General features: G+C 37.4%; 1 protein-coding gene across 2 annotated transcripts in view; it reads right to left on the reverse strand.

The window, feature by feature from the left end:
• sema6bb (sema domain, transmembrane domain (TM), and cytoplasmic domain, (semaphorin) 6Bb) overlaps positions 1-24947 on the reverse strand; it is a 118870-nt gene that overhangs the window by 32875 nt on the left and 61048 nt on the right. For both annotated transcript variants that reach the window (XM_042728905.1, XM_042728906.1), the window contains exons 2-10: positions 22610-22733; positions 21133-21247; positions 16689-16749; positions 16532-16594; positions 9170-9268; positions 7457-7547; positions 5474-5593; positions 4572-4660; positions 3085-3302 (exon numbers count right to left, since the gene is read on the reverse strand). In XM_042728905.1, the coding sequence (XP_042584839.1) occupies positions 3085-3302; positions 4572-4660; positions 5474-5593; positions 7457-7547; positions 9170-9268; positions 16532-16594; positions 16689-16749; positions 21133-21247; positions 22610-22715 (962 nt within the window). In that variant the 5' untranslated portion in view covers positions 22716-22733. The remainder of the gene's footprint in view (positions 1-3084; positions 3303-4571; positions 4661-5473; positions 5594-7456; positions 7548-9169; positions 9269-16531; positions 16595-16688; positions 16750-21132; positions 21248-22609; positions 22734-24947) is intronic.

Genomic DNA, 24947 nt, shown 5'->3' on the forward strand with positions numbered 1-24947 from the left:
ACCATCTCTAACTGAGTCCACCGTGGATCTATGCCCTCCGGATAAGAACAGAGCAGACGAACCCTCACAGATAAGAGTCAGTTTTTTAACTCTTGTGAAGGAGAGGTGGGGGAAAATGTGGGCTATTATTGACCACCTCATTCATTCGTCCTTGAGCGAATATCTCCCCCCACCACCCCCAAAGCGGCCATTAGCAGACTGAGATGTTATTAGAGTTGGCATTTGCTGAGGTTTGGCCCCTGCTCTGACACAAATACACATTTGCATGCTGGGAGTCCTGCCCTTTCTCCATCATTCAGAGGGTGCTCTATTGCACTTCATTTGTCACACACACACACACACACACACACACACACACACACACACACACACACACACACACACACACACACACACACACACACACACACACACACACACAGGTCTCACCCATCATGCATGCTCTTGTACACACTGTAGACATAGCTCACCCAGACATGAAATGAATTTTCAACTGAGGAAGAATCTAAAATTTGAGTCATTATTCACTCAGAAAAAAAAATGGTTGTAATCATTTTACATTTAGATTACCTTTGCAGTCATTTAATATTAGTAAATGTTAATATTTCACACCACTAATGGATATAATAAAAATGTAAATGATCATCAATGCACCATTTATTTAATAAAAATACAGTAAAATAGTAATGTGAAATATTAAAATTTATTACTATATATATATATATATATATATAGCCTGTCCTCCAACAAAAAACGACCATATAGGTCTTTGCAAGCACCTTTACGACCTATTTTTACTTTAACGTTTTCAAAAATAAGCTATTTTGAAATTATAAGTCATTCAGTGCACGTTTATTAAATGCCTTCAGATCTCATTCGTACATATTTTATAGGAGGCTTATTTTCGAATGACCACACATAAATAAACCTATGAAATCATGCTAAATTATGATTTTTTGTGCACGTATTTTTATCGAAATGATAGTTGTGCTATCAAGGTATTAATACTGAGCTACACGAAACGCAAATTGGTGCAAATGGAGTACCCAAAACATAAATGAACACAACCTTTTTAGGGGCGCAATTGTAGGATGGGTCGTATTTCTTTTATGAATAGAAAGGTTGATAATATATCTAATATATATACATTTACTGGAAATAGATTATATATATATTTGTAACATTTAAAAAAAAATGTAAATATCCTTTACTTTCAACTCTTGATCACAGAAAATCATTCTAATTCTGTTTTTAAACATAAAATATGCACTATTACTTCATAGTATTATCACTTGTGCTATTTTTTACCCAAGAAATTTTGTTTTATTCTTTTTGAATGAAAGTACTGGAAATACAAATCCACACATAAATATCTTTACTACTTTGATCATTTTTAGAACTTTAATTGAAAGTTATTAGCTATATCAATTTGATCATTTTAATGCATTCTTGCTAAATGAAAGTCTTAATTAAGTATTTACTTTTTGTTTTTTTTTGTATGTTTTTGGATGTTATTTGTAGAAATTCAGTCATTTCATTAATTTTATTAGGTTTTTGTGTGTGTTTTTGAGAAATTTTGATTTTTGGTTGTGATGTGGTCATTTTTTTATTATCTTTGTGTGTTCAATCACACACACCGTTATTTCTCTCCTCTGTATTTCCCCCCTGTATTTAGCAATGACTCTTTCAGCGTCTTCACTTCTTGTGTTCTCACATTCTTTCCTGTAATTATTTCCTGCAAACTCTGTCAAAACATGCACTTGCTCCCTGATCCCAAAAATATATGTTTTGTTGTTGCTTTCCTCTCTAAGTGTGACATCTTGGTGACAGTCTGTCAGCATGTGTACGTCTACCCACATCAGTTCCATTCCTCATTCATACATCAATCTCCATCTTCCACTCCTGTTCTCTTGCAGCGCCTCTCCACATGCCATTAAAACCTGCAATAATATTCCCTGCAGTGTCGCACCAGTGTTCTATATTCAGTGGTTTTTCACCCATTATCCCACAGGACGACCTAAACCCAGAGCGATTGTACCCGTTTCCCAGTGCTCCGCTGTTGCCACCAGGCTGTGATATTTCCAGCTCAACTGTCAATCAATGAGGCTGCCAATGCACTATATTTGGGAGTTTATCTCTAGAGATTCATAGTCGGCTTTGAATCTGGTGGTTCTTAGTCTGGTTTAGCCACACTTGCAATGTAAAGGTCTGAATTGCAATTTATTTTGGCTAAGTGCTGCCCACTTTGCCAGTACTGTATGTAAAAGTTTTTTTTTTTTTGTAGAACAGGTTGGACTATGTACACTACCATTCAAAAATTTGGGGTTGGTAGTATTTGTTTATGTTTTTGAGCATTAAAGTCTCTTATGCTCAATAAAACTGTATTTATTTAATCAAAAACACATTCGGATTTGAAATAGCTGTTTTCTATTTTCATGTATTTTAGAATGCAAAGTATGTGATGTCAAAGCTCAGTTTTCAGCAGCCATTACTCCAGTCTTCAGTGTCACATGATCCTTCATAAATCATTTTAATATGCTGATTTGGTCAGTGATATTTTTCAGGATTCTTTGATGAATAGATGGGGATTTCTTTTTAATTTATTCTTCACAGTTTCTGTAGCAATGCAAATGTTACTTTTGATCAATTTAATGCATCCTTGATGAATAAAAGTATTTGTTTCTTTAAAAAAAAATCTTACTGACCCCAAACTTCTGAACCGTTTAGTTAGTTTATTTTTTATTTAAAATGAAATTATTATTAAATGTTTCCAACAAAATCTGTCTGATGAATAAAAGTATTGTTTCTTTAAAAAAAAATTATTACTGACCCCAAACTTCTGAACCCATTTTTGGAGCCTAGAAGCTTGCAAACACAACTTTTTCTCAGTAGAAGAGTGATAAAAACCAGTGCACCATGACTCCTGGTTAACTGGAAGCCAGCCAATCAGAGAGAAGCTAGTGATTTAAGCCAGTCCCTGCCATTTTTGTGTGCAATATGCATCGTGGGTGGCTCTTTTCTCATTTCTCGACTGCTGTCGAGAACTGGATTCGTCAGCGCTAGCTTTTGAAAATTGAGACCCACCTGTTGGAGGGTGTGGAGAAGACGGCGAGGATGATATCCCTGCCATGCATGTGGATGATGGGACTGGTGGAATGCAGGAGGTTGAAGTAAAAGTGCGAGTCTCCTGGGATTGAGCAGTTCAGCCGAGCTTTCAGGAAGGACGTCCACTGCTTTTCCAGCACACGCTGTGAACCGCCTTGATCAGCTTTGCATACGCGTGCCACACGAGAAACAACCACCTAAGGTCAGAGAAAATGAATTGAACAGATATTAATTATGAATTTTAAAGCATTTCGATAAAACATACATCAAACAGTACTGAATCCTTTCCAAAAAAGCCCCAAATCTTTTAATCCTTGTGGATTTTAAGAAGATTTTGGAGAGTAGCTAGTCTGTGTAAAATGGGTAAGCTAATATAAATTAATTCATGAAAATGTCAGCATTCCCTAAAACGGGTTCGCCTAGCGATTTCAGAGGAGCTGATTCCAAAGCATAGTGGGTTTTTTGTTCTCCTCGAGGTCCGGCAGTATAAAATGCTTGCGCAAGCACAATTCTGTTCTTGCAGAAGTCTTGCATTGCTAATTCTCACATAAAAGGAACCCTTGTTATTCTGTTTTTCTCAGTTTTCAGTAAATGATATGACGGATGGTATTTCAGTTACCCTGAAAAACAACAACAGAAAAAAAAATGTGTGTGTGTGCCTAAATTACATTCAAAATAGCTTTATAGGGCAGGATTATTAAATAAAACATTCAACGCAAAAACAAGGAAAAGGTCATAACACTGTCTGACTGGAAATACAGTAGTTAGTATTGACGTTTGAATAATATTGCCAGACTGGACATACGGTAACACAATTTCAGATTACTTCCACCATTTGTTCCTGATCTATCCACCGCTGATCTCCCACAGGAAGATTTTACTCCAATTGTCTCGTTTGTAGCTCAGGAATTCTATATTTATATTCATCCATTTGGCAGATGTTTTCATCCAAAGTAACTTGCGTACCAAAGTATACATTTTATCATTTCCCAGGGAATCAAACCCAGGATCTTGATATTATTAGCATCATCCTACTGTTTAAAGCAAGAGGAACCAAACTAAAATTCCTCAGGAGACATTAAAATAGACACAAATGACAATATTTAACATAGAGTAAGAGTATAGAGCTACAAAATTTTGAGTTAATACGCTCTTAAAAATAAAGGTTCCAGAAGGGGGTTTCGATGCCATAAAACCACCATTTTGGGTTCCCCAAAGAATCTTTCATTTTATTTCTTAGAATCTTATGTGCAGTAAAAAAGTTCCATGGATGTTACAGTTTCTTCATAGAGCCATATATGCCTATAATCAATCCCTGTTCCCATAATAGGAATAGAGCTGCCTTCTGAGTGCTGACTAACATTGTTTAGATCTCTTCTGAAACTCCACAGGAGACACATGTGAAAATATTGTGGTCTTTTCCTCATGATGAAAACCTGAGAATCAAGAGACTACCATTATCTCACCTTCTCCAGGTAGTTGAACTCCATGGCCATCTCTCTGAAAAAGAAGTAGACATGCGGCCCCCATTCCACAGCACTCACAAAGTATGGCTCTAAAACAGACAGAGCAGGACCATTAGTACTTCCTGTTTAGGACACATTACTACTTCCTCAAATCACACAATTTTCAGAAAGACCAATCTGACTGAACTACAGAGTTGAACTACAGGCTGCTTTCCAATAAGGCCATTATCTAGTCAATGGACATTCAAACCAAAAGAAGGAAAAAGCGAGGGCGTTTGCGGACAGGAAGTGACCCAGGACAGCAGGAGGGAGAAAGCACAAAAGTTTGAGTCAGGACACAGATGTGCTTTCTGCTGCATCAGTGAGAGATCACATCAGAGCACAGACCACAGGAGCAAAGGAAGATGGGAAGAGGGGGGTGCAGTTTGACATCAGATTGGCTGCTGACTCAGATGTGAATCCTCAGAAAGCCTTATCGACCCTGACACTAATGCTCTATACCAAAACCTACCCCAGAATGCAACGTGACAACCTCGGTCAAAAAAAACCCAAGATGGAGGAAGAGGCGAGAAAAATGTGTATATATTTTGTTTATAATAACCATTTAAAATGGCATTGTTTTCAATGTGTAATTAATACACATTGCACATCGGTTAAGATGCTGTCTTAGTAGGTAGTTGCCTATTTAGACACTATGTAACAAGGCAGATCACTAGGTTTTGGAACACTAAGGTCATTTGAGTACAAACAAATGCTTTTTAAAAATGGACATGACACACATTAATACACTTGACTCACTCTCACATGCATTTTACATACACAAACAGCATTAATATTACATCCACGTGCTGACTCTGCACAGCTTCCCCTTCCTGTCAACTAACGTTTGACGTCTTTATTACCTCGAAACCATTTGGAGTCGTGTTTCACCGTTCGCAGAGCAGGATTGTCCCCCAGACTCCTGTAGATCACAGCATCGATGGCCAGAAAGTCAGTCACTGTGGCAGTGTAAAGATTCCCCTCTGAAAAAACAGCACACAAACAAACTCTGCATATAAAATCTTTCTCAATTATAATGTGTGGAGATAATGTATGATATATAATTGAACTACAGTCGTGGCCAAAAGTTTTGAGAATTACATAAATATTGGAAATTGGAAAAGTTGCTGCTTAAGTTTTTATAATAGCAATTTGCATATACTCCAGAATGTTATGAAGAGTGATCAGATGAATTGCATAGTCCTTCTTTGCCATGAAAATTAACTTAATCCCAAAAAGACCTTTCCACTGCATTTCATTGCTGTCATTAAAGGACCTGCTGAGATCATTTCAGTAATCATCTTGTTAACTCAGGTGAATGTTGATGAGCACAAGGCTGGAGATCATTATGTCAGGCTGGTTGGGTTATAATGGCAGACTTGACATGTTAAAAGGAGGGTTCTTCCATTTTTAACCAGACCTGCATAGAAACGCGTGCAGTATCATTGCGTTGCATAAAAATGGCTTCACAGGCAAGGATATTGTGGCTCTAAACATCAACAATCTATAGGTTCATCAAGAACTTCAAGGAAAGAGGTTCATTCTTGTAAAGAAGGCAGTCACAGCAAGCGCCAGGATTGATTTCCCTGCGGGATCGGAAGGTGCCACCAGTGCAGAGCTTGCTTCAGGAATGGCAAGCAGGCAGCACACATCTGCACGCACAGTGAGGCGAAGACTTTTGGAAGATGGCCTGGTGTCAAGAAGGGCAGCAAAGAAGCCACTTCTCTCCAAAAAAAAACATCAGGGACAGATTGATCTCCGCAGAAAGTATAGTATGGACTGCTGAGGACTGGGGCAAAGTCATATTCATCGAATATGGGGCATCTGGAAAAAGGCTTGTCCGGAGAAGAAAAGGTGAGCGCTACCATAATTAAAGATCCTGACACCATTATGTGTGGGGTTGCTTCTCATCCAAGGGAGTGGGCTATATTCTGCCCCAAAACACAGCCATGAATATCCAACAGCAAATCCAACAACCCCAACAACATGAAGAAACAATGCATTTTAAGCACCGTGCCATAAGGCAAAATAATATATCCATGGCCTATATCTTATCCCATTGAGAACTTGTGGTCCATCCTCAAGAGGCGGGTGGACAACACAAAAACCCACTTCCAAGAAGTTATTATGAAAGAATGGGGGTTATCAGTCAGGATTTAGTTGATTAGAGCATGCCCAGTCGAATTGCAGAGGTCCTGAAAAAGAAGGAGCCAACACTGCAAATACTGACTCTTTGCATAAATTATGTAATTGTTGAAAGCCTTTGAAACGTATGAAGTGCTTGTAATTATATTTCAGTACATCACAGAAACAACTGAAACAAAGAAAAGCATCAGCAAACCTTTTTACTCAAACCCTTTGGCCACGAACTGTGAGGTAGCCAAAATATTATTATTCAGTATTATTGTTATTCATAGAGGAGTATATGTTTTCACTTTCATACATCTGAGTTATTCACATTAGTTGGTAAATTGGTTAAAACAACAGTTATTTTTAGCTGTTTAGATTCTTTGCCTCTTTTACGAACTAAAAATATGATCTCAATATACTTTTGACGGTGTAATGCATCTTCATATATTAAAAAATATTTCATTTCCTTTAGGTTCGTCCAGGCATGAAGCAGTAAAGCCATAATACTGTGCAGGGAACATGCTGGACAGCATATGTGCATGATTAGAGTGAGAGATACACATAAATATTGTTCACAGACTGGCATGTAATTAAGTTAAAGAATAACAACAGGGACATCAACTTTTCCGCGCTGCTGTGTATCTATAATTAGTCCTGTAATATGCAGGGACAGTTTGCAGTAATGTTCAATGGAAAAGAAAAACAAAAGGTCTCACCAGCAAACAGGGCCACGTTGGCATGTTTCGGGTCATATGGGCATCTAGCCATCCCACTGACAGTTTCCCCCACCATCTCAAGAGTGTCTCCCTGAACACACACAAAGAGAAAACACATTCAATAACTAGAGAAAAATGCAATTAGCAAAAATACAGAAATGAAAAACTGACTCTAGCTAAATAAATGTGTTTCTCACAAATGTACAGTTTGCTAATACAAAAGTAGAGAGAGAAAAATATGAGAAGCGTAGGAATAACAGAAGCGGAGCTAAAACATATGCACAAAAGTTAATTTCAAAAACATCCACAGGCGATTTATAGCACAATTACAGTTCAAGCTGAAAATTATTCTCAGGCCATTAAAACTAACTATAAATAAACCAGTACGCTCTCCCTCTTTCTCTCTCTACCATACTATTCTGTCTCTAGAGAGCCTCTTAAACTCTTGACAGGTGTAATGTTGCATTACAGGTGTGCAATAATTCTTTTCATTCGCTCAGATCAGTAATAGTGTGTTTCAGAGCTGACAGGTTGAGATTGTTCGTGTCCTCAAGACTTTTTCATACACAAACTTTTATCTTTCTAATTCCCTTGATGCAAATAGCGGCAGGTGCTTGTCAAGAGTGGGTAAGCACAGATGTCACTTATGGAAATTTTTATTCTACTGCTTTATTTTAATGTCTGTAATTTTGCTCATATAAGCTGTTTGGTGAACAATGAAATTACTTGGTAAACTAATTTCTTACAGAAACCTTCAACAAGGCTGCATTTATCTTATCAAAAATTATATATTATATTATATTATATTATATTATATTATATTATATTATATTATATTATATTATGTGTGTTTCTTCACATGTGCATTTCTCACCATGAAAGAGGCAGGTTGCAATCTTGCAGAGTGGATGATTAGTAATTATATGTTTTTCTTCTTTATCCAGCAGGCATATCATTAGCGTGATTGGTTCAGAAGGAGCGGATCTGATATGCGAGGCAGGCGCAGCAGAGCTCAGGTGTGGCATTTGTGGATGCGGTATTCAAGATGATGCCGCAGGTGGACTAACAACTAAGACCCTGCATTAATGTGACTCACGTACGCTGGGGGCGACAGAGTCACTGGCCAGATGGATGGAAGGCAACACACACACAAACACACTCAGAGTCTTGGAATCAAACAATGTGCCCGTTGAATGGCATCACCATTCTTTTTGAATAAACAACCACGCACGGAAAACTGCATCTAGGCTGATTAATGACAGCTCTCTGCTCTTGAGGTCATCAGAAACAGCTTGGTGCTTCTGGGCATATCGACGGCCAGGCAGGTGGAAAAACAGAGTATAAATAAAACGGCAGGGGAGATTCTTTCTGCTTGGGGGTTTTGAACAGATTCCCATCCGGGTCAGAAATGCATGGTGACCCAGTGAAGCCAGAGTCATTTAGAACGACGCTGCAAGCACTGCTCTGAAATGTACTGTGACGTTTTGAAGCGAAAAAAATAAAAAAAAAAGCAGCTATGGGAGAATGAAATAAAATATGTGTGAGAAATGTAATGGGCTGAAGAGAATAAATTAAGTATGAAAATGAAAATACAGACCCCAAAAACATTGCCAAAACATCGGGGAAATAAAAGACTAGGGGGTGTGGTGATTTTCCAAAATAATGTTTTTGTACATGTGAAATGCAAGCATGTTTCAAGCATTCAGTACTCACTGTATAATTGGCACATAACGGATTGAAGGCGTTGGTTCCACAGATAAACAATCCGCTCTGCCGGCTGAGCAGAACCTTCATGTAGTTACGGCACTCGTCCTAAAAAACAACATCATGAGAAAAAGAAGAAAGTCATTTGTCTCCTAAATCAAACTCTCATGAACAAATTCCCTCTTAGAATGACATCACATTTCTCAGCACTTTCAATTTTATTCCAAGGATTGCTTGCATCTGTACAAACAATTCACTTGGCAAACCAGAGGCATGCCACAGTGAGTCATTCGGCTAAACCTCGGTTCAATTGAACGCACATGTCGGAGCCCTGCACCTGTGAAGGGCTTTAAGAGATGTGAAATAGAGATGGCTTATGTCATGCCCCCCCACGTGCCGCCCCCCACCGGCGGACCCTGCGTGTGCCCGCCAGTGTGGCACCATTTGATGGGCAGCAACCTGTGGGCAATGGGGCTACATGATCACAGCAATCAGTTATCGGATGAAGAGAGAGAGCGAGAGAGAGAGTGAGGACATGTGGAAGGAGCCGGAGGGGGAGAAGTGGGAGTGAGTGTTATTCCAGATGCTCAGGTCCTCACAGAGTTCTTGTTTTTCAGTGGAGAGGTGAGGAGAGAGAGAAAAAGTTTGTGAGAGAAATCATTACTAATGACTTATTTTTTTTATTACCTTTTTTTAAATTAAATTATAGTAATTAAAAGTTTCTAATTTTACATTTTACTCTTATTAGTTGTTTAAGAAAAATATATAAAATGGAATTAAATGGCTTGTTTTTTATTTGCTATTTTTATTATTTATTTTTTAATTATCTTATTGATTTAGGAATACCAGTGTACAGTCATTATCATGCCAGTACAGAGTAAGAATGAGCAAGAGGTGAGAGATAAAGAATATAGAATCTCCTAAAATTGTGACTGGCGATAGATCACCAACTAACAGCGTAACAGCTGATAACAGCACATTAAATCACATACAGTATATATGTCAGGCAACAATGCATGAGAGTGCCTGGCCTGTTTATGTACGTCTCTGTAAGACAGATGCTTTTCTTATCGTACTGGGATTGTGTAGGTGGTGGGGGTGTTGTGATGCAGATGTATCCTGTGTGTGTGTGTATTTACGTGTTTGAGTCTCAGTAGGAGCCCGGTGCACATAAACCCCCATAACTCTACTCATAAAACTGATTTGGCAATTCCTTCAAGAGTCCAAACACTTGGCACAGCTCCTCGTCTGCTAAGCGATAAAGCACATCCCCCGGATAAACAACAACGGCCTTCTCATCCTCCTCCAGCCCTTTAATCGCCATTACCTGCTCTTTCCATTTTCATCCCCTCATTTCATATTTTCAAAAGAGACCTGATTCATTTACACACTATTCATTAGTCCATTAGGGGTTCTCTCTAATGTTGGTTGTCCTCTGTACCATCAACTGCCCTCTGCTTGTTGTCTCACAATGGCCTTCTTTCTTCATCCCTTTATTTTTCCTCTCCTGCTACCAGTCCAATTATTCCTTTATCCTTCCTCTGTGTCCTCCTTTAACCCACCCGTTCCACTCCCGCAGCATTTCTCTTCCAGACTGTTCTTGTCTCTGCTTTTTCAATTTTTTGTAATTTATTGGCATGATTGTTGCCAAAGCATCAACACGCACATAAACACAAAAGCAGTTGCTGGAAAAAAGATACTAGCAATGGTAATAAAATAAATCTGTACAATAAGCAGTATAAAATAAAATGGTAACACTTTAATCTCAATATAAACTAGCTGCTGATTAGCATGTAGCAAATTAGGAGTTTATTGAAGTAAATTTTAGTTAACAGTGAGAATTGAATCAAAATAAAATAAGAAAAAAAACAAAACATAATAGCTGGCAAAACATCAATATTTGTCACAGTGAAGGTCTTTGTCTCCCATTCAAATCAAGCTTCATTAGTACAATTCCCTGAAAAAAAAGTCTTCTCTTTTCCTGGTCTTTCTACCCTGTACCTATGTGCCATATTTATTCAGCTTGCAGGGCCTTGACTATCACTGCAAATTCTCACTGTTGGTGTCAAGTACTAAATTATTTATACCGGGTCCCAGATAAGTTTACCACCCAAGCTTGTGTGTGAGAGAACCTTACTCAAAGGGCGTTACCTTCTGGCAGATGTTTTCTCTAACAGATGCTGAGCTGAACAAGTGAATTCCTCTCTGGCCCCTCTCTTTCCCTCTTGTGAATATCTAGACATGACATCCACACCAACAACTGTACATCTGCACACAGTACTCCCTACATTCCTGGATCACTGATATCTTTATATCAAAACGCATTCCTTCCAAATGCAGTCCCACAATAACACCATAAACCATCCACAGACCCACAGTGCCTCATAACGGGTCCAAAACCACATATCAGCTCGAGATAAAAGCTTAAAAACATTTTCAACTGCCAGTGCTATTTTAGTATTCTTTATATTTTATTATAATATTTATGAATATTTCAAATGAGCTTTTATGTAAGTTTAGTTTTCATTTAGCTGTAGTTTAAGTTTTAGTAACTTTGTTATGTGCTTGTAATTTTTATTCATTTTACTTCAGTTTTAGTTTAGCAATTCAAGTTAAACTTTATTTCCATTACACAGGCAATATTTGAAAACTATTTTTATTGTTTTAGTTAACAAAAACACTGTCAGATGCAACAAGCAATGAACAGAACATAATAATGATTGCTTGGTTTCTATTTTTGCCATCATTGCTCATTTGAATAATAGAGCACTACTCAATTTTGTGTCACCGATGATTGCTTAAAATGAAGGACTTCAAGTTAGTTTGTCAATCCGAAATGCTTTTAACATGAACAATGCATTAGGTGTTACACAGCATGGTCAATTGACTGGATACTGCATAATTCTTTATCACCTGCGAGAGTAACTCATCTTCTGCATGTCCACTTAACCACTTCAGACACTGTTCCTCATAATAAAAGGGTCATATTTACAATAAGCAAATCTAACTCTCAGAAGTTTCCATTACATGCTCAACTGAGTCTGTTTCTCCAACCATGAGAGGAGCGAGAGTACTGCAGAGCTTTGACAAGGAAAGAGCACAAGAAAGTTGGCAGGGACCTCTTTTTCCTTCTCTGTCTCTATCTTTCCCGTGGCAAAATTGTCATCTGTAGAATTCTCTTTGTAATTGCAGTGACAGCAGCCTCGGTCAGACAGGGACCACATTAACAGCAGGGGCTAAATTAGTGCAAAACTGCCACAGAACAGAGTATGGTGCTGTGTTTCTGGTTGTGTAGGAAAGCAAAGCAAAGGGATAGACTAGGAAAGGAAGAAAGATATGGACAAAAGTGGGTGAGAAAACGATTGAAGTTTTGTGTACGGGTGAGAGAAGGATTGTGTGTGTTTGTGTTTTTGCTCTAGGGCTAATCTACACCCCCCACACACTTTGACACTGATGGCTGGTGAACACACCATGGGCTAACATCAACATTGAGAGCAGGCTAACTAAAGCAATCATGGAGCTTAAGGCTTCAAAAGTGTGAGTGAGAGACTGAGTGTACTCAGGACTAGGGAACGAAATGTGCCCTAAAAGTGTGTTAAATGTGCAAAATAGATCTGTCAGGGCGCAAACCCAAATTAACATGACAAAAACATATGACCAAACAGCAACAAACAGAATACTTAACAGACAAAGCAAAGTAGAATGAGATAAGCTAGTAAATCTCATATGTAGGTGTTCTTTTCTATTAATAGTTTTTCTATCTGTTATTTTAGATTTTATTTTTTGTTTTGATTAATTTTACGTATGCAGCTTGGATCCTTTAGATTCAGAATTCAGATTCACAGTGGTTCACTTACATTGAGAATATACAAATGCAAAAAACTGTCTGAGAATTCAAATTCAAAATTTGGGTTTAGAATGGTCGACTTGAGGATGGAATACACTACATGAGTTCTTATCTAATCTGTTCAGTTTTTATATTGTAGGAGTAGTAGTCATAATATTGTTGACTTTTTTGTTAGTTTAGTTGGAGAGGAAAAACTAGGCATCATACACTTGCTGAATAATGATCAAAACACAACAAATTCACATAGAAACACTGCTAGGAGATGCATAACAAATGAAAACAATGTGTTCTAAAATAGGCTCAAAATCCTCCAACTGGATGGAATTATAGGCTAAGTCTAAAAAAATCAAATCAGAGTCTGTGCACATCATACACTTTGCATACAGTGTGAAAATTCAGGTTCAGAATACTTGCCTATAGGATTCAGAATATATATTGTAAGTGGTTTCAAGTGATTTTCTTTACACACAGACATAATATGTTTACTTTTTTTCTATATTTAGACACAGAATTCATATTCAGTTTGGATATGCTAATTTACATTAAGCATACACAAATTAAATTTAATCTGAAAATCCAAAATCAGAATCTACTGTACAGTATATTGTAAATGGTTAAGATTCAGAATTCTGATTCTGAATGCTTTTTTACACATACACAGAATGTATGTCCTATATTCTTTTTAAAATTATATTTAATTTTGAATTTAGAATTCAGATTCAGAGTGGTTATTTAACATATATACATACACAGAAAATATTGTATACATTTAAAGTGTTTCACTTTAGTTCTTTTAAGATTCTCAATTCAGATTGGTTCTCAAATATTAAATACATCCATGCAGGTGTGTGTAATTGGAAGTGCAGTGAGCTGCATCAGCACATTATCGGTGAAACAATCTGTCTAAGTGCTGTCAATCATAATGTGTCTAGAATTGGCACAGAATTTATTTTCTGCATGCACTGGCTGCACTCCAGTTGCTTTGCATTAAACCAGCCCCATAGTCCCTGTGTGTATATGTGTGTGTATATGAACCTAGTTGCTTTTGACACTTGCAGTGAGAGAAGAGACCGCATCTGCATTCATTGGAGATTCAAAATGGCCTCCTGCAGATCCAGAAGAAAGGGGCAGAGATGTGGAGATTGAATTTCCCTCCCAATTACAGCTGCGTGGCCTCTTAGATCAGCCGTGCAGAAACATTTAATTACCAAAACCAATTACCCTAGTGGCAAATGTATCACAGTGACAAACGCAAGGACTCACACAGGAGGACTAGAGGACGATGTCTATGGGTGTAGAGCACGTGTTTGTGCAGACGTGTGTATGTGTGTGTATCAGTGTCCACTCAGTGTGAGATCTTGGGCTCTGTTTAAGAGCTTGTCTCGTCTCTCGTTCATCTCTGCATGACCTCTCTTGTTTGCAGACTTATTAACTCTAAGAGGGCAATCCCCCCCCCACAACAGTACCTCTTCCTCTTGCCCTTTAATCTCTCCTTTATTCTATAGCCATTTTAAAGGAAAAGCTCACCCCAAAATTAAAATGTCATTATTTACTCCTTCCAAATATCATCCTTGTCATTATGCTGTTAATGTTTTAGTAGAACATAGTAGAAAAGAAAAATTTGGAAGAATCTTCAAGCAGAAAACAATTACACAAAAAAGTGATCTGTATGATTTAGACACTATATTTCAAATCTAAAGCATTATGTTAGCTTGGTGTGGAAAACATGCCAAATTTTCAATGCAATATTAAAGTTTAAATTAATTTATTCACTGTCAGTCTGTCCCCCAGTGAGCTATTATTTGAAGAACTGCTGTGATCAGATCACTGAATCACTTCAGAACCGAAACAATTAACAAATTGTTGTTTTGTGATGCTTCTTTTCAGTGTACCAATGTAAAAATTTGTCTGAAAGATTCATACACAAATCAGACCGATTTGTTTGCAAAGTGAGTGTTGTACCACTTCAAATGGACCCATCAGAGCGCAAACCTAAATTAACACTACAAAAGAGCAAGACAAAAAACACCAACAATCAAACAGAATACTAACAAACAAGTAATGTAAGATGTGAGTGCTTGAGTGGTTCACTTACATTCATAATCTAGATTTAGAGCAATTCTTTCCAATTTACTACTCAGATTTAGAGTGCTTTTTAAATTCACTATTCATATTCAGGTTCAGATTACAGGTAGTTCACTTCTTTATAAATGCAGAATGCACAGTAAATATATATTTACATTCAGAATTCAGATTCAGAGTGGCTCATTTACATTAGAATATACAGAAACAACTTAAAATGAGAATCCAGATTCAGAATGGTTCACTAAAGCTATGTTCAGAGACTTTTAATAAGTGTGAACAGCACAAAGCACACTGAAACTGATCTTTTTGTTTTGGATTCTGAAATCCAATATACTCAAGGTCTGATGTTTTGCAATGCAACCACTGTTTGAAGTCATATCAGAATTCATGCATCTTATGTCATCCTAGATCAACATTTGTCAAAACTCTACATAGATGGGAGTGTGCTGATCAGTTCACACTTGAATCTGATATTCACCATAATTGTAAAAAAACAAAACAACAACAACAAAAAAAAACAGTCAGTTGTTCCACAGAGGAATTAAATCATGCAGGTTTGGAATACTAAATAATGACAATCTTCTTTTTGGGGTGAACTATACCTTTAACATCTTTCCTGTCCACCCTCACTCTTTCACTGACCCCTTCACTCCTCCCATTTATATGGGTCTTTCTCTCTGTCTTTTAGTTTATCCCTAGGGCAGACAGGTGGGACAGCAGCTCGCTTTCTCTCCATTTCTTTGTATGTCTCATCTCACTTGCTCTCTGCTGTGCTTTTGTCTTACACCCTTTTAGCCAGATTCAGTGTCAGGTGTCACTTTCAGTGTTAAATAAGTAGTTTTCTCTCTTTTTCACTCTTTTCTTGCCTGGAGGGGATTAAGTCATCCTTCACTCTTCCCACACAGACACCTTTCAATAAAAACTCCCTTACACTCTCATTGAAGTCAGACAAAATAGCCAGCTTTCCAGAAGAAGAAGCAGAAAGGGTGTGTGAAAGGAAGATATCTGCAGTGGTCATGCGTGGGCAGCTGTGGGGACTGCTGCCAGCTTTTGACACCCCTTTCTATTTTGCAGCACAGCACAGAAGAAACATATTTCCTGAAAATTTGCCACAGGCAGCTCTTGTGATGGCACCTTAAAGTGTGAGCAAGGGCACAGATAATGTGACATGGACATACAAAAGTGTTACAGTGTTGTTGATATGACTGTGTGTTCGTATGGGTCAGGTTTTGCCTCGATTGCAAGGACCAGCCCTTTTGAAAACAGCTCAGAACCCATGTTTAGAAATGTAAAAATGTAAATGTAATTTCTTTTTAAAATAAATGTTATATTAGCTATTACTGCCAAAAAGTTGTTTCTAGGGCTAGTCTACCGTAAAATTGTATATTTCTCACATACAAACCAAATATGTTTGTCTGTTTGTGACAACATCCACTCACCTCATGTTTTCCTTTCATTCTGCAAATTCTGATGTCATTTTTGTTGGATTCCCATGTCCTTTTCTGTAAGAGAGGGAACTTCGTTAATGAGGGACTTTTCATTTCCATCATAAAGTATGTGTGTGTGTGTGTGTGTGTTTGTGCTTTCTGTTCTCACCTTGTTGTAAAACATCTCTTCTCCCACCACGTTGTCCAGCTCCACTCGGAAAAGGTCATCTCTGACACATAAGCACAAGGACAGAGACAGAGTGAGAGACTGTGAACCACCACTTAGTAATTACTATCTTTATTAGAAATGTCTTAATAATCTAAACCTCTTCAAAACGAAATACATTTACTATTACAACATCTAACACAATTAGATTTACATTTAAAACAAGATAAAATTAAAACATTTAATTAGCTGTATGCTTAAAACAAGAGAAGTCTCTTAAAGAGTCAAAGTCCTCAGCCTCACATACTAAAGCATACGTATTCATCAAATGTTTAACAAATTGATATTACATTCTTGTACGATTATTTGACGTATTGGTGTTAAATTTTTGTTCATATATTAATACATAATCACGATTCTTTGCATTATGATATGCCTGATTTCCCCTCCATAATTCATAACCCACCCCCACACTGCATGCATGTTGCATGCAGCTCCTCATCTTGAAGACAGCATCCAGTGCTACAGCACTTCCTGCAACCACTTTAATAATCTTTCTATAACCTTGCGGTGTCTATTAAAGTCTTTATGAATCTGATCTCTTTTAATCATGCCGTGTTTGGTGTTATAGAGTACCATGGTTTACGCCTGAATATTGATCAAGGTCTAAGAGCTGCTGCATGGCCCGACGAGAGACCTGGAGAATTTCAAATCTTGTGTGTGTCTCTCTCTTTTTTCTGTCTGAAATGTTGTAATCTGTGATTTTGCCAAGCTCACAGACAAGCCCATGTTATTGCAGTAGTATTGATCTTATCTTTTACAGCCTTCCATCTGCATTACTGCTCTGTGGACACATCAACAAAAATGTAGACTGTGTGTGTGTGTGTGTGTGTGTGTGTGTGTGTGTTCTTGAAGAGAGTCTGATGAGACTGACTATGAATTATTTAATCCCTCTCTGTGTGGTTTGTTAAAATGAATCCCCTTTGGCCATTCCCTCTCTGAGCAGGGCCCCTAAGTGCCCTCCTGGTTAAAATTATCATACACTTACACAGTACTTGCCTTATTTAGAGAGCTCAAACTTTAAGCAGATACAATCACCCAAGCAGCAAAGTAAAGCAAGGGGTCTGTTTGGAGTTCAAAGGTACTTTCACATTTACATGAATATAAAAACAGGCTTTTTTATAGTTGCACAAGGTTACCAAACAACACAGACGGTTTGGACAAGACATGCAGAACATTGGCAAAAATAGAACATCAGGGCCAGTAAAAATTCTCTTTATTAGTACCTCCATTATCTCGTACACAAACTGTAGTTTTTATCTTCTTTCAAAATTTCCCCATGTAACTTGCATAGTTTCCATGTATATATTCTTATGTGAATTTAGTAATATTGCATAAAAATGCTGGAAGGAAAAACAAGAAAAGCAATGTAAGCCTAAAGCCATGGATGGATGGATGGGATTGAATTTTTCAAATCTGAATTTTGCACAACCCTAGCAATAAACTACACCACATTCACCAAACTTTTTTCTACTTATAAATTATTTTTTTATTTACTTTCCAAGAGATATGAATTGCAATATTCACCTGGCAGATAATATCTAAATCCCAAATCATATCTCGAGACCAAAATATCAGAAACCTGGCATGGATTCTTTTGACTTTATCCAGTAAGCAACCATACAGTACATCTTAGCAATCACGTGGCAATGCGTGGAATCTTTCTTCACTTTAAATTGGTAGAATGTCTGTATGATGGAGTTCCTTTGGCCACCTTTACTGTATTATTACATAACGTTACATTTATGCATTTGGCAGACACTTATCCAAAGCAACTTACATTGCATTCATTGTATATTTTATCAGCTCATGCAGGAACGCTGAGGGATATATTACGCAGTACTGTGTGTTTGGTACAATACTATGCCCTCATTCAGAGCTACAAATTTATGACCATACTGACAAGCAGAAAAGGGACCTGAGAGACTCAGGATCTCTCGTGGGGGACCCGACTATATTTAACATCAGCTATGAAGGAGACAGCTAAAGGAGAATGTGTATTTGTCAATTGTAGCACTACAGGAGGTCTCAAACCGTTTTTCCCGAGTCCCACAGCAGCCCTGATGGCAGCTGAGTCCTTCATTTCTCTGCACCGTTGGAGGCCGTGCGCCAGTCAGGCGGTGTTTCCGTGACCTCAGAGGTCAGCCGGAACCTGTCCCGCACCGTTAGTGACAGGTTCGAGGGTGGAATGTGTTGAGTTTCACTCCTGAGCTTAATTGAAAGACTTGACCTCTTGACGAGGTCAAACACTACGAGGTGGCTGAGGCTTGATTTAATGTGACTTAACCAGGTCGCCGCTGGCAATCTAAGTCGCCCTCCTCTAGTTACTCGGAATGACAATTATTTAAACAGATCACAAAGAAACAACTCATTTGTCTTATAGGTGTATTTATTTATGGCTTGAACTGATTTTTTCCCCCAACTAGTCTGGGGCTAGTTTGCATTTGCTTGCGTGGGAGTCCAGAAATTTCTGGAGGAAGCTGAACGTGTTTAATAAAATACTTCAGTACTCTCATCCCTGACCAGGTGTTGGCAAGCTAATACTGTGAAGGAGTTGAGAGGCTGGCCGCTTTCTTGGGGCATGGTCTTGAGCTGTTATGCTAATGCTAACAGGATTTAGCCCGCCTGCACCCCTTATCACACTTGAGCACGCCGTTGCAGACTTTATTCAGTCAATCCAGGCTGTCTATATCCTTGACTTGAAACTTCACTGACTCTCTCTCTTCCTTGCACCTAAGCAGTATTGCCTCCTTTTTATTTCACTCTGTGTTGCCGTTGTTATTGAATGCTCCCTCTTGAGTCATCGGCTAAATAAATCTCCTTTTCCACAGAGGTCATTTTCAGTTGGCTACAGCAAACACCTCCATTTACTTCAGACACTGATAGGTACATACAGTTTGCTGACTGCACACAGCGGGGCTTGAATTTCGTCAAATTACATCGGCCACAGCGGCACCATGTTGGAAATCGTACATAAAACAGTCACTTTGCTTCGAGTTGATCTTTAGGCCAAAGACTTTTGCCATTTTTTATGAGATAGCCCAGTCTGGGTGTCTTAAGTCATATGGCACTTTGTGATATGTTTATTTTTGAGGTTTAATTTTTGACATGGTCGAGGGGGCAGGTCATTTCCTGACACGGTATGAGGGTCTTTATTAGAGTATGATGCCTCCCCATCCGGACCCCTACAACTTTTGGTAACTATCACCATATGTTTGAACTCTCCCAGTGGACGTGCCAGCCATTTTTGGGAAGTATGTTGCATAAATTCACAAAACACAGCTTATTTTTGTAAAGCGCCAAACCTAATGAAGTTGTATTTTTGTTTATCTATTCCTAAACCCGGCTCCTGTGAGGTAGGCAAAAATGCAGGATAGCAAAAACATAATTGACCCCGTGATCTTTCCAAAGCCCCACCCTGGCCTAAAATCCTGAAAAGACTACAGGTGTCCAGACTTCACATTTATAACACTGTTTTAAATTTATAACTCTGCATGCTTCTTAAAGGGACAGTTCACTCTAAAATGAAAAATTAAATTTACCATCTTGTCATTCCAAACCTGTATGGGTTTCTTCTGCAGACCACAAAAATAGGGAAAAGATATTTTGAAAAAGATGTTACCTTAAATTGTTACTTAAAATGTTTAAACTTAAAATCTATTTTTTCTCTCATTGTGAGAATTATTGTAATTACAGTTCAAAACTTGAAATAAAATCAATTTAACAAATATATATATATATATATATATATATATATATATATATATATATATATATATATATAATATATATATATATAACAAATAGTGCAACACTATAAAAGCTGCTGATATTTGAATGTAGTTGTATTCAGAAGTAGGAAAGCATCAAGGTAAGATCAGGGATAAAATACAACAAGATACTATTAGTACAATTAAATAAAGTCGATTAAAATTATTACAACAAAGATACTATTACACAATACAGTCGATTAAATTTACACACACACACACACACACAAAAAGATATTTTGAAGATTGTTTTAACCCCACTGAGTTTTTCCACTGACTTTTTTTCACTTTTTCAGTAAAAGTCAATGAGCCAAAAATAAAATTTTAAAACAATATCTTCTTTTTTCTTTGCTCCACAGAAGAAAGCAAGGAATACATGTTTGGAACAACATGAAGCTGAGTAAATAATGGCAGAATTATCCCTTTTAACGGCTTTGATAGCTGTTTAATTACTATCTACAAGAAGCAGCAATTCAGACTCTTGATCTCAAGAGAGATTGTTTTTGAATGTCACATAATTTACTTAAACACACATCTCTGTGCAGGTAATTACAGATGCTGATATAACGGTAATTACAGGGTACGCACATGCTAATCAGCATTATTTCACACCCTACCTGGCTCCGATGTAAAGGGTACGATTGACCTGCAGGATCCTCTGAATGTGTAAGGGCTCCTGTCTGAGTGATGAGTGATGGGGTCGTCCGAGAAACACAGGATACCTTCTCACCACTGAGAAGAAAAGAGATAGATGAGACAGTGAGTGATAAAAGGAAAGGGTTGACAGAGGGTTGTATCATCTCTTCATTGCACTTATGGGTGTGGGTGAGGTGATCCGTTAAGGCGAGAGGCGTTCGATCACTCGCGAGTCACACTTGAGATAAAAATGTTGACAGCTGCCTGTAGTTGCTCTTCAGTGGTTTTCACAGATAAAGTCTGTTCTCATCATCTGTCGGCCTAGTCAAGTAGTGTTGTTGCAAGAGGTGTAAAATGCACAGAGAAATAACATTTATCCTGAAACCTATTATTTGACATTAATAAGATGGTTAATTTACATTTTAAACATGTCAAGTAACAAACAACTATCTAGTTTTGTTGTTGTTGGATATTTGAATGTAATTGTAGCTGGAAGTAGGAGAAAACAAAAGCAAAATCAGGGATGAAACAAGTTAAATTAAATGTAAAATTAAATATCAAAAATGGGGGAAAAGTACATTGAAATGAAAAATGTAAATTAATAAAAAAAACACTTATTATTAATAATATTAATAACAATAATAATTAATAAAAAATAAAACTCACATGATTTTCATTGTTTTAAAATATATAGCTGCCTATATTTGTGTATATTTTTAAAGTATTATCCTGAAACCTGTTACCTTAGATTGTTACTGGAAATGTTTAAACATTAAATTCATTAAATTATAAAACTATGATTTTATATATGATTTTGTTGTTTGATATTTGAATGTAGTTGTATCTGTAAGTAGAAAAGCATCAAGGCAAGATCAGGGATCAAATAAAAAAAAAGTAAAATAATGTCTAATTGAATTTAAAAATAGTTAAAATAAAAAAATATAATAATAATAATAATAATAATATAAATACATGAACAAACAATTTTTTTTATCTAAATTTCCCACATTAAATATATAGATACATTTATCTTTTTGGGAGTTCTAGCAAGCTTGAAAACCCTTTTGGTCACATTTACCATTATCCAAAAATTCCCACAATAATACTTGACCATAATAATGAAGTACAAATATTCAAGTACTTAACACCCCTGTTTTTTACTCTCCTTCTCTATCTGTTCCTCTCTTTCAATATGTGATAAGACTCTCCCTAGAGCTTCCCATAGCTCCTCGTCTCTTTATCCTCCTACCCTGAGCATTATAAACCCCCTCGCTTTTCTCATCTTTCAGCTTAGATAGACCGGCATGAGTTAGGCTGGGATGCACGGAATCAATATTATTGATGAGTGATCAATCACATGCCTGCTCTGCATTAGAAAGTGAAAGCTGAGAGCCTGAGAGCGCAGATGGGCCCAACCCTGATCCTTGATGACTGCATGTGAAACAGAGACAATGTTACCTTCAGTGGGGATAAAGTTCAGAGGTCCCGGTTCCTCAGGGAAGACCGCACACACCAACCGCAGGAGCCAGAAGATCCCGATGAAAGATCTGGCCACAGTCGTCATGGTAGAGGAGCTCTGGCACTATAACAGGAACATGGAGAAAAGAGTCAGGTGAGGTGGCAGAAGATTTAGCAGGATGCACATTTCTGTGAACTAAACTAGCATTGCGATGGATTCTAAAGCATCTCTAACATCACCCCAGAGATTAAGATCAGTAATTAAGCCATCCAACCAATAGAATTTGTGCCAGTCAGCCCTAATGGTCCAGTCGGTGGGGTGTCACAGAACTGTCATCAAAGACACGGGACCCAGGACTGAACTGCCCAGACGTCTAACAAAAGGGCTTCACACAGAGCCAGGAATGGGGAGGGGGCCGGAGCACATGTGAGTGGGAAGCTCAGTTTAAGAACCTAGAGAGCTGTCTTGCTCTCTACTGCTACAGACAGCATCCTAACCAAAATAAACATTGAAATTACTGATCTGAAATGCGCTACGCACCAAGTACCATAGGGATTTTTAAAAAGTCTTCATGAAAGAGTTATAAGCCATGAACCAAACCAACCAGCTTCAGTGAATCAAAACATCACAAACTTTGATTTGAAGCAAAAAAAAAAAAAAAAAAAAAAAAATTGGGGTGAAAACAAGGTACAGGACTGTGTACTTGGCGCCATAAAGAATTATGACGCATACAAAAATATTTAAGGATGTTCATTATATATCTCACTATATATATTGACTCTATTATGCCTTTAAAAGTGCTTCATGGGAGTGGGTGGCATGATTTGCTTGTTGCAATTCTCTGATCTGGTGTAAATTTTTTTGGAAAATCATGGGTAATTTGGTTTTTCACCAGGAATTCTACTGTTAAAATGATTTTTTTTTTTATTTAAAAAAAAGTTTTCAATTTCAATAAAGTAGTTCACAAAATTACGGTTAAACCACTGATGTCACATGGACGATTTTAACGATGTACTTACTACCTTTCTGGGCCTTGAACGTGCTAGTTGTGTTGCTGTCTATGGAGGGTCATATCTTTAATATATCTTGATTTGTGTTCCAAAGATGAACAAAAGTCTTATTGGATTGGAACTACATGAGTGTGAGTAATTAATAGACAGAATATTAATTTTTGGTGAACTAGCCCTTTAAAGTACTGCGACTAATTTTTTATTTATTTTTTTGCATATAACTTTGTGCGTCTGCATGTGTGTGTACTTTAGAAAGTTACTGCAAGTAGAGATGGACTTTTAAATTGAATGCCTGATAATAGACAGGTATTGTATTTTTTCAGAACTCTTGCCCTCTTGAAAAAAAGACGACAGAAAGAGAGAAGATGTAATGGAAACACAAATGTCACTCAAATTACAGTGCAATGCAATCTATGTGGAAAATTACCTCTGCACTTCAGAGAGGCACAGAGAAGCTCTGGAGAACTGTCACAATAGTATTGTCTGTAATAGTCTAACGTAATGGTACTGTCTGAAAAAGAGATTTCAATGGACAGATGATACATGTATGATTGTGTGTATCCTTAACTGGTTTGAGATACATCCATTTTCATAGTTTGAAAAACATACAGAAAATTGCTGTATCAAGTCAATACACATTTCAGTTTTCCCCCATGAAAAATGGAATCAAATCCTTGTGTTTTTCTGAACTGACTTTCCGTCTTCAGTGAAACACAATGAGAATATATTTTAAAAAATGTTTACACTGTTTTGTCCATACAAGGAAAGTCAGTGGGGTCCAATACAACACTGGAATCCATCAACTTTCAAAAATAAATCTTGTTTTGTGTTCTGCAGTAGAAAGAAATGCATATAGGATTGAAACAACATGAGGTTAACTAAATGAATTTTTATTTTTGTGGGAACCTTTTAAAACTTTAGTAATACTTAAGTGGGTTTTGATTAAGCCAGGGAAACAGATCAAGAAAATTGAACAACAAAACAGAAAGGCATTCTCAACAGAACATAAGGGTCAATAACGGAAAAACAGAATTTATGAAAAGGCACAGCATGCTTTTCATACCTTTTAAATGAACTGTACAATGAACTATTGTATTAGTACAAAAGAACGACTGAAAAACCTGGGAAATTATAAGGCCAGTAGTCACGCATTTCTGATATATTTTCCACAGTGGTCAGTGGTTTCAACAGCATGAAACTCAATACATGAATGAGTACTCAGCTCTCTGCTTGAGTGTTAACAAGCTGAGAACATTTGCTTTGAAACTTTAGTGGAAATGCTGTTAGTTACAGTCGCAGTGCACACATAAACAAATCAGCATCAGTT

This window comes from Cyprinus carpio, chromosome B8 (genome assembly GCF_018340385.1).
Source record: "Cyprinus carpio isolate SPL01 chromosome B8, ASM1834038v1, whole genome shotgun sequence".
In the NCBI taxonomy this organism is placed as follows: domain Eukaryota; kingdom Metazoa; phylum Chordata; class Actinopteri; order Cypriniformes; family Cyprinidae; genus Cyprinus; species Cyprinus carpio.